This window comes from Rhipicephalus sanguineus, chromosome 3 (genome assembly GCF_013339695.2).
Source record: "Rhipicephalus sanguineus isolate Rsan-2018 chromosome 3, BIME_Rsan_1.4, whole genome shotgun sequence".
NCBI lineage: Eukaryota > Metazoa > Arthropoda > Arachnida > Ixodida > Ixodidae > Rhipicephalus > Rhipicephalus sanguineus.
The window spans coordinates 201,477,692-201,495,527 of NC_051178.1; the positions used below are offsets into that span (position 1 = coordinate 201,477,692).

A 17,836-nucleotide genomic window follows, 5' to 3' on the forward strand; every position below is an offset into this window, starting at 1 on the left:
TTTCTCCAATGAAAAATAAAACCAGCTCCCTTCCGAGTTCGGTTTCCTTCGCTTTGAGCCCCATTTTCTTTGAGCTCCGTTTTCTCAGCTTTCCTTTTTTGTGCAGTTGCTGTCAGTCATCCCTGCGCCATTTCACAACAAATAAGGATATAACCATTCCGTTTGTCGCACTTAGATTCTGGAATATTGATGAGTGCTGTAAAGCTGTCCATATTTGTCCGCAAATCATACAGATTTTTAGATGCGAAGTATCTTAAGGTCGAGCTCAATCCGGCGGTGGTGGTGGTGGTGGTGTGCGGCTTGACCACCCTTATTGCGCATGCGCACACCCTCTCCACACACCTCCTCTCCACTCACCCTCTCCCCTTCCCCTCTCCACTTTCCCTCTCCCCCTCCCTCCCCACTTTCCCTCTCAACTTTCCCTCTCCACTTTCCCTCTCCCTCCCCTTCCACTCCCTCTCCACGTTCCCTCTCCACGTTCCCTCCCACGTTGCCTCCCACTTTCCCTCTCCACTTTCCCTCTCCCCTCTCCCTTTCCACTCTTCCTCTGAAACGCGGGCTAGACATGCCGAAATTCTCTCCTGCGCAACGCCGCGATGAGCTCGAGCGCATGCGCGTCCCCTCCCCTTCTCTCTCCTCTCCTACGCTGCCCCCCTCTCGCCCGCCTGTCGACCGCGTTCCCCGCTCGCCCTGTGAGAATTAACGGCCAGGCTAGATGGAAGATACGACGCGCGTAGCGTCCCTCTTCGCGTTCCACGACGCGAGGTCGGTAGCATGCCCAACGAACGCCAACGGAACGCGATCGTGCAAGTGCTCCGGCTTCGCATCGCCTCATGGTCCCCTTTAGCGGGAGATGGTGTAATTTTTTATATTTGGCGTCTTGTAAAAGTTGTTAGTAAGACAATATGTATAGGCGATTTAAAAAAAAAAGATTGTCTGCTTATTTGAATACTAAAAATAAATCAATAGCTTTACAGCACAAAATGGGCCCTGTGAATATCCGTATGCAAAAATTTTGACGAACTTATGTCTAATTAATTAATTTTGGCATCACAGTGAGAGTCTGTCAATTGTTGTAACTAAAGAACAACGACAGCACAGCTCAAAACCACTTTCAGTTATGATACCAGCATAACATATCGCATCTGCATGCCAAATTTCGTCACTTTATCATCATAAATAACCAAGATAGTTGTCATTGCCTTATGCAGAATGGGAAGTCCGAAGTTTCCAACATTTCAAGCGTGTTGTCTCATAGGTGTACTTATTTCTAAGCTCGCAGTTCCACCTGCCAAGAGTTTATTGGTTCGAAAGTTGCGTAATTGGAGAAAAAAAAATGTCTCCTGACCGCCGACGACTTACCAGTTTTCATTATATGCTTAGAAAGTTTAGCTTAAACTTTGTTCCTTGATGAAGTCATCTATAGACATTTCGTCCTCTATAACGGTGTCATTTCTTCCTAGTTTATCTCGTTGTTTGTAGTTCGTCTTGTCGCGAGATGATAGTCTTTCAGCAAAGTTAAAGAGTTTAAATTACTAAGTGAGTGCACGAAGGCATCAAGTTCAGAAGGCGAGAGCCGAGTCAACACTAATAAACGTTAGCAGAAAAAGAAGAGTAACTTTATTGCTTTCGAAGGACGAAGACGCTCGATTTCCTTCTGTCAGCGGCACTGTTGGCTTTTTTGCAGTACTCATATGTGTGTGGCGAAGCACGCTTTACAGGAAAAAAACTTACGGACGTGGTTTTGCGTGATGTGTCGTTCGAATATACTTACAGAAATTGCGATTAAATATAGAACACTATTTATGAGAACTGTTGATTTAATCTCAAGTGAACCAGGTGGTTTTTAGATCCCCTCCATTTCTACTGCAGGCGACGAGTCAAGACAATACTAATGTGGAGTACGAAATTTGGTTCTTGGTGCTGCCTTCCAACACTGGTGCGTGTTATTGTGGATAAAAGTGAGTAATCACCTCTTTACACAATTTCCTCTTTGTTTATTTTATTTTTGTCCCTGCGTGTTGGTAATGAAGGGCGCAACACAAGGTCCATGCCAAAGAGCAGAATGAAGAACCAGTGGGTGGCAACGTTGTATCTCTCTTATTTGTGCTTTGCATCGCACGCTCTTGTCCTCGCGTGAATTGTTCATGGCGTGCAGGCAAGGGCGTAATGACACAACACAAACGATAGCTCTTAATGCTGCGGTAATTAAACAGATTTCTTTTGTTTTGTAAAGAGAAAATGAATTAAGAAAGAACCATCTATTAGGAACATTCAATCATATGTAATATGTCCATGAAAGGGTGGCTTCAGTGAATGTCTAGGGAAGTTTTGGTGCTCACGGAGCTGATGAAAGTTGGTGAGTTGATGACCGCGAGCTCGTAGGAAACGGCGTAGCTGATTCAGTGAATCATCGGTGGTGAACCTGTTGGAAAGTTTGACGAGGAAGCTGGGCCCGATACTCTTGCCTGGAGTCTATCACATGCGCGCGCGCACACCCACACACTTGAAGATTGCAGGTGTCTTGGCAGCAGCAGGATATGCCTCCCGGAGTGCCTTGTGCGGCAGTGAGACGTGTGTGATGAAGACTTCATTCTGAAGACTTCTCTGTCGGCGATCACGAAACTGCAGTTGCGAGTAGTGACAAAAAACTCACGAGCAGCCGGGCTGGAAACGTCGAGCTCGTAATGCTGGGACATGCACCGCAGTTTGCAGTGGCTGTAAAAGCAAAACCAAAGATAAAGGAAGACGGCATGAGGCGTCATGAGCCTGAAAGATCTCTGGTTCCTTTTTAGAATAAAACGTCACGAATCAAATCAATCACGTTCGTCGAACTTACTCACGAGGTAGGACATAACTACTGCCTTAGAGATAAATGAGAACAATGACATTTTTTTATGTTGCTATATTTCTACAATGTACACTCTTGCAGTTTTTTAATAATATCGCAGGACGCGGTAGTTTCTAATATCGACGAGAGTCAAGAAGACCAGTGATGCGACGACCGACTTTCTGAACATGTGACCACACAGACAAGGCTGATAGTGCGTATGCATCGCTAAGCAAACAGCGTAGCGGGCGGTGCTCACGCACGATTGTGCTCTCATCGCTTGCGCATCATGTATGAAACCTCGTTACTTCTCGCCTATATTAGGCGCTACCATGTAGAGGGATCAACGTTTGCGTGATATTATTAACAAAATTGCAAGTGTGTACACCTTATGCGCACATCCTAATTATTTTCATATTATTGCGCTTGTTTAATACGAAATTGATGATTATTTGTTTTGTGTGATTAGATTCCTGCATCTACGAAGTGGTTCTTACGAATTCTTTTCGCTCGTGTGTTCACACCAGGTGAACTCTGCGAGCATCTACAGATGTGAAGTGTCTAACTGGCATAATTTTTTATTAAGTAAAATGCAGCCGGGCAACATACAATCGCGTCGTTAAAAACGTCCTATTTATAAGAATACAAAATTAACGATTCCATGCGATCGGTGAAGATTCGCGTGATGCCAGTTCGGAAATAGGATAAAACAATGCATTTCTCGTGATATGGAACAAATTCGGACAGCAACGACGTATAATCTGGGCTTGCGTTGCGCAACATTAGCCTGGAAGAACAGTAGAAGCAATTGTGATAGTAAAAGTAGTCGCGCACCTTTAAGATTCACCACAGCAGGCGTAAGCGGAGACCAAGGATCTGTCTCGTTACCGTACAAGTTCTGCCACCAGTCACGCGACGAGCCTGCAAAACCAAATTGATAATCGTCTTGAAAAGCTAGAAACGCACAAAACTGAGCCCGACACTCCCACAACGCATCTAAAATACTTGTCCAGCAATAAGACACGAACTACAGAGCGTAAACAGAAAGGAAAAAATCACAGCATATCCACGGAGTGAATGATGATGAGTGGGCGAAGCTGCGGAGGTTCATCGGTAAACCGTGAATCTTCCGTGAATTCTGCCCAGTACATCATCACCGACGTGAGATCGGGCGCGTTTGTACTAAAGGTTCGATGAGAGTTATGACGACTTGCAGCTCACTTTAATTTTACATGTACGCTGTGAATTTTCATTGTTTAGAAAACCATTGCTTTAGAAAACATCTGGCGTCTTTCGTTAAGCAGCTGGCGTCTTTTCGTTTTGCTTTAGAAACATCTGGCGTCTTTTCGTTTTGCTTTTAGAAAACATCTGGCGTCTTTCGTTGGTTTATTTCATCAATCAACGGCGTTTTGAACAAAATTTTTATTGTTTAATCACGCACAGGAGAAATCTCACCAGGCACTACCTTGGAGATAAACAATAGCTGCTAATGGGAATGAGAGACAGAAGAAGTCGGCTTTTAGCTAACACTTACACTTCTACTTCTACTAACGTTTCCTACTGGAACATGCCAATGGCTGCTAATGGGGAATGAGAGACAGAAGAATTCGGCTTTTAGTTAACGCGCACGCTGCGAATTTTTTATTGGTCAACAACGCACAGGAGAAATCTCCCACCGGCAACACCTTGGAGGTCAAGATCTGGTACTAGCGTTAGGACTGGTTACGCACTACGACGGGGACGAACGGGTGCCGCTTTAAGGAGCTTCGCCCCTAAAACGAGAGTCAGGTGCATCGAAAGTCGTGACGTACTCTTCTCTGAGAAGCGCCATGCCTCACTTACCAGAGCTGCGGAGATGCGGCGAGTTATTCCATTCCTTGTCAGGTAGCTTTCCGTGGACACCTTTCGAGATAAGCGTCGAGTGGGACGTGGGTACGGAGCTTGCAGGTATCTCTGTTGAGGAACGTCGACAAGCTTTAATTATATAATAACTGTTGTAATCGTCTTTTGCACGCTTCGAGCAGCAGGATATTTGGCCGTCACGCTTTCATTTCTAGCTTCTTAACTCACAAGGGTGGAGAACTGGGTGAGTTGAAACTCACCCACCATAGCAGGGTACAGCACACGACGATACAAAATAACAAAGACGGTACGAGGACTAAGTCGCAACTAAAATATCATTGTAAAAGGAACGCTGGAATATATTACAAGAACAGCAACAAAAACAGAGAAAAATACAGTAACACATCTGTGTGGGTTAGTTGAATTTAAGCTTCCAAAGGTAGTCTTGGAATACTATCTCCTTTATATGAGCGACAGATACTTTGCTTTCAAGAAATTCAGTACGCTTCAATAATTTTCGGCCTGCACTCGTTGCCGAAGCTTGTTTTCTCCCGCAGTACACCAGCCACATTGCCCCCCCCCCCCTGTAGCCTCGTCCTCCATAAGCTCGATTCCTTCCTTTCGCTTCCAGTGACAGGTTTTTTATGCATTTTCCGCGGTCCTGTGTGGCCGAAAGAGCGAGGAAAATTGCGGAGGATGTCTCTAAGCGAAACAGTCGCCCTGTGCGAAGAATGTAAGGGGCGTGAGGTACAGGCATATTATTGTACATGAATTATATTTTTATAAGAGCGGATATCCAACATTTAGCCATCAACGGGTAGCCAACATTGACCAGCGTTGGTGTTATGTGCGTTAATACACTTTTTGAAAATTAATTAATGTTTCAATGTATATCTCGCCTTGATGAGGACAGGAACAGGAAAACAGAGTTCGTTCTGTTGTGGTTGTTTTCTTGTTAATGTCCTCGTCCCTTCGCGCTGCCCCAAGTTATCTAATATATAAAAAAAAGTTTAAATAAAGGTTTTTACAGCAGTTTGTAACAAAGTCGGTAAACAATTTTGTGGAGAATCTGTAGTTGGATGGGTAAGAACTTGGCCGAAGTTGGGGGTTCTGCTCAGCTAACGGCGATGACGGTCGTCACTCACCGTAGAGGTTGACCGTGCCCTTGGTCTCGCCGAGCGTGTTCTTGGCCGCACAGTGGTACTCTCCGTAGTCTTCCGGCTTGAGCCGGTGTACGACAAGTTGCATGCGCACCTTGTACATGGTGTGCTGCATGGTGACCACCGAGTACTTGACGTTCTGGTGTATCATGCGGTCCGCGCCCCGAGTCCAGTAGGTGACCGACCTTGGGTGCGACTCTAGGTTGCAGTCCAGGGTCACGTCCGAGTCGATGCTCGCGCCGACCAGCTGATTCGGGATCCAGATCATGGGCGCGACTAAAGCGACAAAGGGCGCACACACGCATCGTTACCTTGGCTTGACAGTGACACGTCTCATCAACCTGTGTCGACGCTATTTTCATTAACCAAACAAACGAAAAAAGAAGCGAAAATTCAGGCTGAACGAACTCAGGTTCTTGCGAGGATACCACTGGATTCAGATTGAATAACGAAAATGTTGCTGCTAAAACAGCGCATAGCTTGTATTAACCGACATTAGCATGCACTAGCTATCGTACAGCCAATATTTGACTACATTAGCCTATACATTAGACAACACTAGCCTACATTAAACGGCGTTCCATTCAGCAGATTGACGGCGCTACCTTTCTGAAAAATAACATTGTTGTAGGCTGTAAAAGCGACATTGCTTTACCTCATTGCCAGAGTAACGTTGGCTTGTTATAATGACTTTCACTACGACCACGATAATTCTACTGAGGTTCTGCAGACAACGTGGTATTTCGCCCGCCCAGCAGGGATCATCGTAAACTTTAATCCTTTTCCTCTAGTCATCAACTTGTAAAAATAAATTTCTTGTCATTCCATTTTATTTAGATACCGCTTTGTATTAAAGTCCCCCATCCGCCTACCCTAGTGGTTCTCAGCTAACGAAGGTCGTTGGCTCTAAAGCCCTCTTGTGGTGCTCATTAAGCGACCTTCGCGGCGTTTCAAAAATACATTCGTGAAAGGAGCGCCGGCATGCGCGCTTGTTCGTAGCTGATCGAAACCTTCCACTTTAAAGTTTCTATTGACAACAAACTGTCTGGCACGTGTTGGAGAACGTACACGCTGGCATTTCAGTTGAAGACGAGAAGACGGAAAGAAGCAGGCGCCGAATCGACTTCATTGGGGCATGCTTAAAACGATAGTTTATTCAAACGGGTATGTACGAAGCGCATGTTCAATTTTCCTCTTTTTCTGGATGTTCGCTACTGCGAGTCGAACATACATGTTTGAATAAACCACCAGCCGAAGTTCAGCGCACATGTCGCATAGTGTTTTTTTTTTCGCCGGTTGTTGCCTTCAATAGCGATGTTGAGGTCTTTTGAGAGTCTAGCGATCACTTGGATGGCCTTTCTGTATAGCGATGTAAAATGTTACGAATATAGTTCTTTGAGTTAAGCTGACGTACGACCTTATCGAGCGAAGCATGTTCATGCAATTTTGATCGCATGACTTTACTCACAGGCTCCCTTACGCATTCGCCTAAGACGACTCGAAGGCGAAAGCCATGTTTTTATTCTCAGTCGATGCATTGATCCTCCCCCGGCCCCCTCCAAAAGCTCTTTGCGCCTAAAGTGGTATTGCTCTGCCTCCAGGATCGGAGGCGTTGCAAGATTTCTGCACGTGACCTGGTTTTGCACTGCCCCCGTGATCGGCCCACCTATGTGACGTGATGTCATGATGACGTCACGAGCTCTGGCCATCTGTGACGTCATTGATGATGATTTCTTGCATCACTCGCGTCGGCGCCGACGGCCAATTTTCGCGTCTGATGAGGCATCTAAGGCTTTCGTCTTAATACTTCTAAAAGCTTTTTCCTCTTTGGACGCGTACTCACAGCTGACTTCAAGGATGATCCGCTTGCTGACCGAAGGTAGCACACCGTTGGAGGCGATGCACAGGTAGGCACTCATGTGCAGGCGGGACACCTTCGTGATGTTCATCCAGGTGCCTTTCACCGACAATACTGCGAATCGAAGAGGATTGCACGACCGTTAAGAGAACTGCAGTCATACAGAATAAGTTTACACAGAGAGTCGTGGCTTTGTCAAGAGGTTTTGAAAGCAAGCTCATTATAGTTTTGAGCGAAGCGAAAACAACAACAACAACGGGATAACTTAAAATATAGCAGCAAGCACCTCAGGCCCATTTCGCGTTTCAGGGAAGCTATATCTGCGGGTTTTATAGTTCCGATTGAAGGCCCAGGGAACACATCGAAAAATGTTAGACATCTTCATAGTGTTTGCATGGTGCATGACTAAGCGCTCTGTCGATGTCTCTGACCTTTCTTGGATGGGTTGAGCGAGATGTACTGGGCGTCCTCCCTCCGCCACGTGATTTCCGGTTCCGGTGTCCCATTCGCCACGCAACGCAGTGCCACGTCACCTCCTTCAGCCACTTCCGTGCTGTCGCTCGTGAGGTTGTTGTCAATTTTGGGCGGCACTGCAATCAGGTCGCGTTGAAAAATGCTGCCACATCGGGCTCATTATATGTGTGGGAACTCCACAAAAGGTGCTTTTATTGCGATATCAATTATATGAACGCTCTCGACGTTTTTTTGTCGTCGACGTTGCCGTCATGTTCTGTATAAAGGCCAAACTGATAACGTCCCCCCAAGCGGCTCAAGCAGAGATGAAACGAGGCGGCCCATCTCTGCCTCACGGAGGGCGCATGCGATATCAGCCCGCCAGGGGTGTAAGCAGAAATATTTTTCTGGGGGGGGGGGGGGCACCTCTGGGATCTGAAGTGGTGGCAGGGCAGGCAGATGCGGTCGAGTGTCATTTTATGCTCTGTATGCCATGGCGAAAAAAATTTCGGGGTGGGGGGGGGGCGGTATGCCCCCCTCCCCCTGGCTATGCCACTGCAGCCCGCGTTTGACGCCTGCCGTCGATTGTTCGTTCAAGCAGATAGGAAACGCCCCGCCCATCTTGAAGGAACCTGAAGGGACGCCGGAGGAGGGGGGGGGGGGAGCTGTGTAGCTCAAACAGCAACTGTGAACTTTGGTTATAAGGGCGCGGTCGCGATCGCCGACATGCGCACTATCTCGGAATGCATCAGCAAAGGGCTCGTATACCCTTCTACGTTCTGTGCTCTCAACGAGAAGAGACTGTACGAGAACCGCTTCTCTTCCTGGAGCTGCCGTATTCTCTTAGACCAGCATTTCGTAGAGTTTCGCGTGATCGGATCCAGAATAGTTAGCTGCTAGCTTTCTTTCGTATAACATTACATTTTTTTTGCTATCGCATTCATTGCTTGGCCCTTGCGTTGAAACTGTTATTATTATTATTTTTTTTAATGAGCAACGGGGTCACACTGAAAGCACGTTAGAATTATGGGTGCATGTGGTTACCCCTTTATGGTCTATTCTAGCTTGCAGCTGCATATGAGACTCAATTTTCAGAACCAGATGCGACTGCAAATGCGTTACAAAGTTTCAGAACCGGTCAGCAAATCCGTGGTTTTGAAACATCGTGTCCAATACAGATGAATTGAATGTATAATTGTTTAAAAAAATCGCGAAGCTTGCACGAAGTCGCGCAAAGCTTGAAACAGCGAAGCTTGATGATTCCGAAGTCTAATCTGGTTGTTTCTAGGTTGTTGCTAGGCTTCAGCTAGGTGATGCTAGGTTGTTTCCAGGTTGTTTCTGGGTTGTTGTTGCTAGGCTTCAGCTAGGTGATGCTAAGTTTGTTTCTAGGTTGCTTCTCAGCGCAGAGAGGTTAGAGTTAAGCCACTGACAGTCACAGACACAAGGATGTCCAAACTCCAGAGACAGAAACTCGCGCTGAAACCGAGCGTTCGCACCTCTCATAGATCTAAGGGCACGTCGTCGTTCGCGTAGGGCTTCCATCGCTTCGGGGCCGCCCTTTCTTTCCCATTTTCTAGTATTCTTTCGTTGTACGTACCTCTGAAGCACTCCGTACAGATGTTTCAGCGAAGCTGAAACTTGCAGCCATGGAGTTTATCACTCGGTTAATCCCGACGTTTTATTAAAGCTTTTCTCAATTACTGGTTACGTCTGTCTAGAAATCTTAATCGGTGTTTGCAGCCCGTCTGTTGCCTTCTTCATTTTTAGTGGACCAGCGGTGAGTAGTGGGATTTGCCCAATTTCTGTGGAACATACCCGTTAATGATGATAATAGTTTTTTTTGTACACATTGTACATTAGTTTTTTTTGTACATACCAAAGTTTTTAAGGCCGGCTTAAACAGCTTCGCCGTTAAAAAAATGCTAGTTGCAGCTTCTGACAGACAGGGTAAGAGAGGCGCGGTTATTGTGCGGCTGGAAAATATATACGTATAGGTTCTGTAGTCACCGCTACTTGGACTAGAGTAAAGTACCATCGTATATAAGACGTATATATATATTTACCAACAACGTTGAGGTATCCGACCTGGGACTTCATGGGCGATGTGTTGATTTGACACATGTACGCTCCCCGGTCCCGCTCTTGGACGTCGTAGATGTGCAAGTGCCATGTGCGGTGGCCGTTGTGCGTCACCTTGAAGCGGTAGTTGTGCGTGATCACGCTCTTCGCCAGTGTCAGCAGCGTGAACTTCTCCACGTACATCCAGGCCACCTGCGCAGTCAACGATTCCTCCCTGTATAGCATGTGAAGCAGTCGAGTACACAGACAGACAGATATGATATAGCGGTTCCTTCGTTTCTTTGGCCAATTGGTAAATACTACCCCGGAGTAGGGTAGGAATTATAAAGAAAATGAAGACGTTGACGTGGTGACTATCCTACTGACAGAAATGCTTCTCTAATTTTGGCTAGATTGAAGAGGCAATTAAATGCGAGAAGTTTAAGGTTCTTGTCATAATCATAACCAAAATGTGAACAGCTCTTAATATTATCTATATTATTAGGATGATTGCCATTTTTCGGTATCTGTCTTTGTCCAGTTCTGACCGCTTTCATTTTGACGGCCACTTGGGTCTTCACTGAGTATTCTGATCATTTTTCCTCTTTTCTTATTCTTTTATTTTTTATTTTTGTTTTTGTGTGTTTTTCAGTATTAATATCATGACGACGGGATAGCCGGCTCTAACGTAGTCTACCGTCGCATATTTTTCACATATGAATAAAATATTATATGACACTGGAGAGAGAAAGAGAAAACATTTATGTACTGCAATATTATCACTGCCGTGGAATTATGGGGCGCTTATGTTAATTTTAGGGTGCTAGAATGTAAAGTATCATCGCATCATCGCAAATACGTGATTATTGGTGTGTAGCAAATTTATTCGAGGTCAGAGTGCGAGTTTGAGGCACGTTATCTTCTGTAGTTCTAGTAGAATGACTGAGGAACATTATGATCCCTACTTAACACATTAAATGTCGTTTCGAATTCAATAACTTCAGCTAAAATGCAAATGAATCAATCTTATACTTCGCAGCGGTTTAGTATTACATGTACTGTGCTGAATTTCATGGAGTCAGCGAAAGTTCCACAATTCTGCGAAACCTGATAGTTTGTCTAGCGACAAAAAAATCACAAAAACAAAGCGGTAAGCATATTAGTAAGGCTTAGAGAGTGCGTTTGTTTCGTGAGCCTTAAATTACTTGTAACTTGAATTACTCGGTTACTCGTTACTTAAATTACGATGTACCTGGCGTAACATCGGTGAACAACAGTTAAGCGCGAGCAGACACATGCACATAAACATGAACAAACGAGAAAAATGTCTATAACCAGCGGTTGTTTGATTAGAATTTGAATGGCGCCGTTAAACAGTTGACAATCCAAAGGGAATTTTGCAGGTAATCAAAACTACCAGATCTGCGCAAGCGCTTGTTGCATCGCGAACATTGTATTAGCATATATCCGATCAAGGAGTCGATAGTGGCGTTCTTTACGTCTCTTATTTATAAAATCCATGTATATTTATCCCATACCTTAATTTGCTACAAGACGCGCTAAAGTACGATTTTCGTGAACGCCTTACGGGCTGTTAAGCACAAAGTAGCTTGCCTACAGTAGTGAGATACCGTGACCTGACTATTGACTACTTTTTATGCGTGACTCTGAACGCTGTAAATGACATTGCAATACACCCTACATGCTTCGCGACTGCCAAGATCGCTGTAGCAGGCTACGCATCTTCGTGTACAGCGCAAGAAGCAGCTATGTTGACAATACAAAAAGTACAAACCAACTAAACTCGTGGCATACGGTGCGAATAAGCGGTTAATAACAAAAAAATAAATAACGTAAGTGACCCAGGCTGTATGCCGACAACAGGCTGTTTATGCAGACACTGGAACCAAGTTTGTCAAAATTCGGTTCGACCCACACATTCTCGGCAGAGCGTTGGCCGTAAATTTTGCTCGAGGCAGGCTCAACCAAAATAGAAGAGGACACAAAACAATGTTTAAACAAGGAACGGTTGATCGGACATAAATATTGACAGAACAAGGCGAAACAAGGGCGGAGTGCTTACTCTGTTACCCGTGACGTGCTCGCGCTCCGGCTACTCATACACTATACATATCACGCTCCTCACTCAAACGCGAGGCGCCCGCTCAGTTTTCTCGTGGGATCAACAACCGTCAAAGAGCGGAGGATACCGGGTTTTTGAAAAACGATCTCGGGCAAATGCCCACATATATTACGACCGGCGCGTGTGTACGTCAGCCGAGTTCTCGCTCCTGCCCCCTTTCTCTCCTTCTGGTGAGAGAGAGAGAGAGAGAGGGAGAGACGACGGAGACACAATCGGCCGCACGACACACAAAAGAAGAAGAAGCGGCAGATAAAATGGAGAGAATGCCGCGTTTAAAGCAAGTTGAGCAGGGAGGACGTTGCTTCAATCCTTGATTGTAAAAAACGACTGACGCCCATTTTCTTCTTCATCATTTTTTTCTCTCTCCCTCTTAGACGCGTCTTCGCGTCGCACACGGCGGCGGGCGAACGGCGTCTTCGAGCGAGGGTCGGTCCATTATTACAACACTTTGGAGCCACGCAGGTCGCGTCTAAGGATGTGCCCCGAGGGGCGTGGTGAGATTTATGCCGTCTTGTTTTCTACGTCTCAGCCGGAGAATGTTCAGGCCGGGTAAGGCTAAAACACGTGATCTGTTATCTAGTGCCATAAAATTTCAGTTTGTAAAGATGAGCGCAGCTTTATATTTATATATGCTATATATTTCACGGCATTGCGAGAGAGTCGAGAAAATCGCCGTGGCGTAACGGGGACTCGCTGCAGCCTGTCTGCGAGGCGCGAGCTCCCGAGGCCTTGCGCTCGCAAAGCGTTTCGTACGTTCGTAACCGATGCGCGTCGCAGTTGGCTGTCGCGTCATAGGCAATAACGGTTGCTTTGCACACCACGATTTGGCTTGCTTGCGCTAAAGAACCCTAACACTAGCTAACTACTACGCATATGCCCTATCCCTAACTAATAACCAGCCCTAACTAGTACGCATCTACAGCCCTTAGTAAATTTTGGGATGGTGGCGACTTCAATATAACATCAGCCTTACCTTCAGATAGAGAAAAAATGACATTTAATAGTTTCCATCCTGTAGTGTTTCATTATTTTTTACGCTGAATTTTGAAGTTCGTTACTCTTGATTCTTGTCTTTTCATTATCAACGTGATAAGTAGTGTGCTATTGCTTTATTGCTACTACGATGTGTATTGCGACAATCCCCCACACCTAATCATGAATGGCCGACAGCACTCGGACATTGCTTGATGCTTGAAACTAACGCATCTCAATCTTTTTGCATCAGAGTGCGACCGCCCTGTTCTCGTGTATAACTAACAAATTGCCCTTCGTGAATTACGCAACCCTTTGTTAAGCCTCAAAGGTTCCGTGCAGGTCTCTGGAAAGCGAAATACGCCGCTATTCTTGCTCGGTGGCACGCACGCTGGATGTTTACAAATCGCACTCATCGAAGCGGGGCGGGGGCTTTGGTCTTCGTGCCGGCGACACCATTTCACGCGCCACTTGTTGAGAGCCGGGATACACGGCGTCAAGGAGATTGCCGCGTCGCGTGCCTCAAGACGCGCCCTACGTCCCTCCTTGCTCGATGGAAAGCTGGATCGACACAACGGCTAGCGCGAGATACGATGGACTCAGGTTGCAAGAATCGCCGCTTTTCGTGCAATGTCATCTCTATTTTCACCTTCGCTAGATAGCAGTTCCTGGAGTAAAATTTTGTCAGTCGAATCGATGAGCTATGAGCGGCTTTTATGGTTGGTTGTGTTATACGTTGGAGGTCAACTTTCGTGTGGATATAGGGCAAAATTGTCATCGCTCTGGCTTTCTCTACTGCTCAATTAATTTTCATTGTTGGCAGATCTAGCAAATCTGCTGCATGCTATCTTTGAAACGAAGGACAGGTATGGATTTTGATCCCTTGGCGTGGCAGTCATATTTCCGTTTCTGGCGTTTCGTGCCCCGTGCGCGGGCACACATCATGTACGCACGCACCTGCACAAAATGCATAACTGCCCCTCCCCCCTCCTTTCTTTCTCATACACAAACACACGTGCGAGTAACGAAGCACATCTTTCATGGCGTGCATCGGCGCGCGTATCCTCTGCGCGCACGCCGCCGTCGCTATAGCGCACAACGTCGCATTTGTCTTCGTCAATACGGGCGCGCAGTCTCTCGGCGATTCGTATATACGCGTCTCGCATTTATGGATCTCGTCGTTTCCGCGGTGCGAAACGAAGGAGGCGTCGGAGGATGGAGGAAAAAAAATAGATAAAAGAAAAAGCAGCAGCTTCTCATCCATCAGCGCTTCCTTCCAAACGCCGGTGTCGGTTTTCGGTTTTCTAGAAGTAATCTCGCCGCACTCTTACCCGCCACGATACCTTGATATCCTTTTCCATTTTATGTTTATTTTCGCATAATTTGATTTCACGGATAACGCTAGTTTGTTCATTCATTGCTCATTTTTTGAATTTCCTTTTGCCAGAACTCGGTGAATTCTGCCCATTGAAATGTGCACCTCTGATATGACTTCTGGTTCGAGATTTCTTCGTGCGTTGAAGTTTGTTACTGAGCAGTAGGAGGCCGTGTCAGCCAGCTCAGACCCAGTCGTGCGAGAGTGCTATTCTGGACGTTGCCGAATTCCGCCGTGTTATCAAATTCCGCCATTGGTCAACGCTGATTGGCCCAGAAGGCTGGTGCGGCCTATCTGATTGGCTTAAAATGTCACCATTACAAAATTTGACAAGATGGCAGAATCTGACAGTGTCCAGAATAGCAGCCTAGACCAGGGTCGTGGAGTGGAGTCACCCAGGTTGCAGTCAACCATGGGTGACAATGTAACATGAAATTGTCCACACATGCTCTCTGACTCAATAAAGTTTTCTCCATCCATCCACTATTTGTCTTCAACTACATGACTTCAGAGTCATGCCGTCATGTAGTTGGCTCAAATGACGGTACCTAAATAGTAATACAGGGCCCTCCACCACACCTGATGGGACAGCTTTGTGCTAGTTGAGCGATCTCGCTATTATCAAACATGAAATCACGTAAGAACGACGGGCTTCCGCATTTGGTGCTGCTTCATACGCAGTAACGGTGCAGAAATGGCACGTGCTCACACAGTAATGCGTTCTTTTTCTCGTTTTTTAAAAAGAAAACAGTAACAGTGCGCTGATGCGTTTGAGCATCATTGATGTAACAGAAACGATTTTCGCTGATGCCGAAATGGAGAAAGTTTTCGAAGAGTTGAAACTGAGCGTTTGGGAGACAGCATTCATTTCGCTCTGTTTCTATAGGTGAACGAGGCAAAAGAACCAAAAGAAGAAAGGGGGGGGGGGCTGTTTTTTTGACAGTAGTACGGATGAAGACGTCAGGGACAGCAACATATCGTGACGCTACATCTACGTCTCTTTCGCCTCTGCAATTTTCTCGTCTGTACACGCACTTCACACTCTCGATGGGCGCTGCATTTTGCATAGCACAGTCGGAGAACTGCATTTCTAGAATACAACAGCTCTGTTCATTTGTACCCAAAGCGCCATAGGTGGGCGCCAGGCTGTCGACAGCAAATGGGAGCGCACGACGGCCGCGATTATCTCTCGAACGTCACGCGAACTAACTTTTTTACCCAGATAAGATGCGGCGACGGAATACGAGGGACACAGCTACTCTGGTTCGAACGTCATCCACACGAGACTGATAAAGAGCTTAAGCAATGTTTTCAGCTGCGCGCGTCACGCGGCTTAAGCTGATCACAGCTTTGTGCGTGGGAGCTTCCGTTCGCACGCCATAGCTTTTGTGATCGCTGGTAAGCCGCTTAGCGTATGTTGTACCCAAACAAGATGCATCCCGTTTCTTTGTCGTGGTGTCATCAGCCGATGATGCTGCCATAGACAGCTGAATTAGCTGTGAGAAGCGCGGCTGTTCTTATCGCGCGGCGAGCGTTTCGTGGTCGCGTGTGCTGTGGCGCTGCGAACGCGTGGCGTTTCTCCATCGTCGCTCGACGCCCGTATGAGCTGGTAAGCGCTGCCTTATTGTTCACTTAGTGGCGACATAACGAACACGCTAATCTCACGGAAACGCCGAGTGCTTGCTTCAAGTGTGCCCTCTCGATAAGGTAACGAGGTCCTAATTTTATCTGAGCTTCATTTTACTTGCATTATAAGTCACCGTGGTTTTCTTTAAGAACTTCCCTTTGCTGCTTTAAAGCAACCACGCCGTAAAACCTTAAGCTGTTTGTAAACCCAGGTATCTTAGTGAACGTTGGTTTACGGTAATGAAGTCGGGCTGGCTTCATCAGCTTGCCAAGTTTGACACGTCAGCATCAACAACATGTGAAGAATCAGCGGGTTATACGTTAACTGTCAGTATTGTGTACAGCGTAAAGGAGACTACAGCACAGCGACAGGGAGCCGTTATTGTGTTGGTTCAGTTTGCTACGCTAAAGTTTAGTGAAATAGATAGATTAGGCTCAAAGTGTAAGCTATGCTGCGAAATGAGGGGATATCGAGTAATAAGATGTACCTGCTATCTTGTACTTCCTCCAAAAGGCAAATTAACAAAGGATAATTAAGACCTTTTGTTATCCTAGCTTTTTCTAGAGCGAGTTAAAGAACACTTGATAATTTCAACTTTACACAACGCGGGAATTGCACAACGCTACATTCTTTTATTAGAAACACGGCTGTCAGGCGCCGCAGAAGCCAATTTGTCAAGTTAACAGTACGGGTACCCATTGTCTTAATGTTATCCCCACAAGTTGTGCGCGCTGCTTGTCTTTAAATTGTCTCCTCTAGAATCGATGATCGTGCGCGTATACATAATTATGACGTGAATCCGTCGAGTACGTCACGAACGTTTCACAGGACCGACCTAAACTTATCTGGCAATTTTGTAGATGACCTTAGTTATTGTCATCTTGAGGGTCTTATTTATGTGTCGTCTTTTGCGAACCTTTGCTCACGGCTATTTTAGCCGGCTAGAGCTTCGTTCCTTCTTATCGTCTTTCCATTCCTAACGAACCTGTATGTTGGGACTCGAGCGCTACAGGCAGGAGATAGCTTACCCTGTAGTTGTTGAGGTTGTCGACGACGCAAGACAAGGTCACCTTTCTTCCAACAGGCACCGTTATGTTCTGTATGGGCTCCGCGAACAGTGGTTCGGCGTGGGGAGTTACGCTGGGTTCTGCTCGGGTCACCATTGTGGCGCTACCTGCGTTGCGCGAAAAAATAATAAAAGTCACAGTTTCTCCGCAAGGGTGAAGCAATGGTGTATAATAAGTAGCTCGCCGTTAGTATGTTACTACAAATAACATCCCCTGTTACTACAAATAACATCCATTACTACAAATAACATCCTCTTTACTTTCTGTGTCATTATTGTTCGTTAGTTCTCATTATTATTGTGTCTAACAACGAAAAACGAGCCCTTAAAAATAATCTTCTTTCCTTCATTCATAGCGAGGGTCTCGTTCTGGCAGACTTGATGCCTTCAGGTAGTATGCGAGGGATTATTGGTCAGCTGCCAGCTCGTAAAAGATCACGTGCTCTGTGACG

At 46.0% G+C, this 17,836-nt stretch overlaps 1 protein-coding gene across 2 annotated transcripts; it reads right to left on the bottom strand.

Annotated features, from left to right (window-relative positions):
* Window positions 1-1,763: 1,763 nt before the first annotated feature.
* On the bottom strand, window positions 1,764-17,490 carry LOC119388121 (lachesin). Of its 2 annotated transcripts, XM_037655766.2 has the most exons (8): window positions 17,347-17,490; window positions 10,207-10,414; window positions 8,122-8,280; window positions 7,676-7,804; window positions 5,818-6,108; window positions 4,673-4,783; window positions 3,665-3,751; window positions 1,767-2,718 (listed from the first exon to the last, which is right to left on the bottom strand). In XM_037655766.2, exons 1-8 carry the CDS (start codon window positions 17,479-17,481, stop codon window positions 2,618-2,620), a joined length of 1,221 nt encoding a protein of 406 aa, XP_037511694.1. In that variant the 5' UTR covers window positions 17,482-17,490; the 3' UTR covers window positions 1,767-2,617. The 2 variants fall into 2 exon arrangements, with proteins under 2 accessions (XP_049269782.1, XP_037511694.1); XM_049413825.1 differs by lacking the exon at window positions 3,665-3,751 and having other exon boundaries at window positions 1,764-2,718.
* Between the last annotated feature and the right edge of the window lie 346 nt (window positions 17,491-17,836).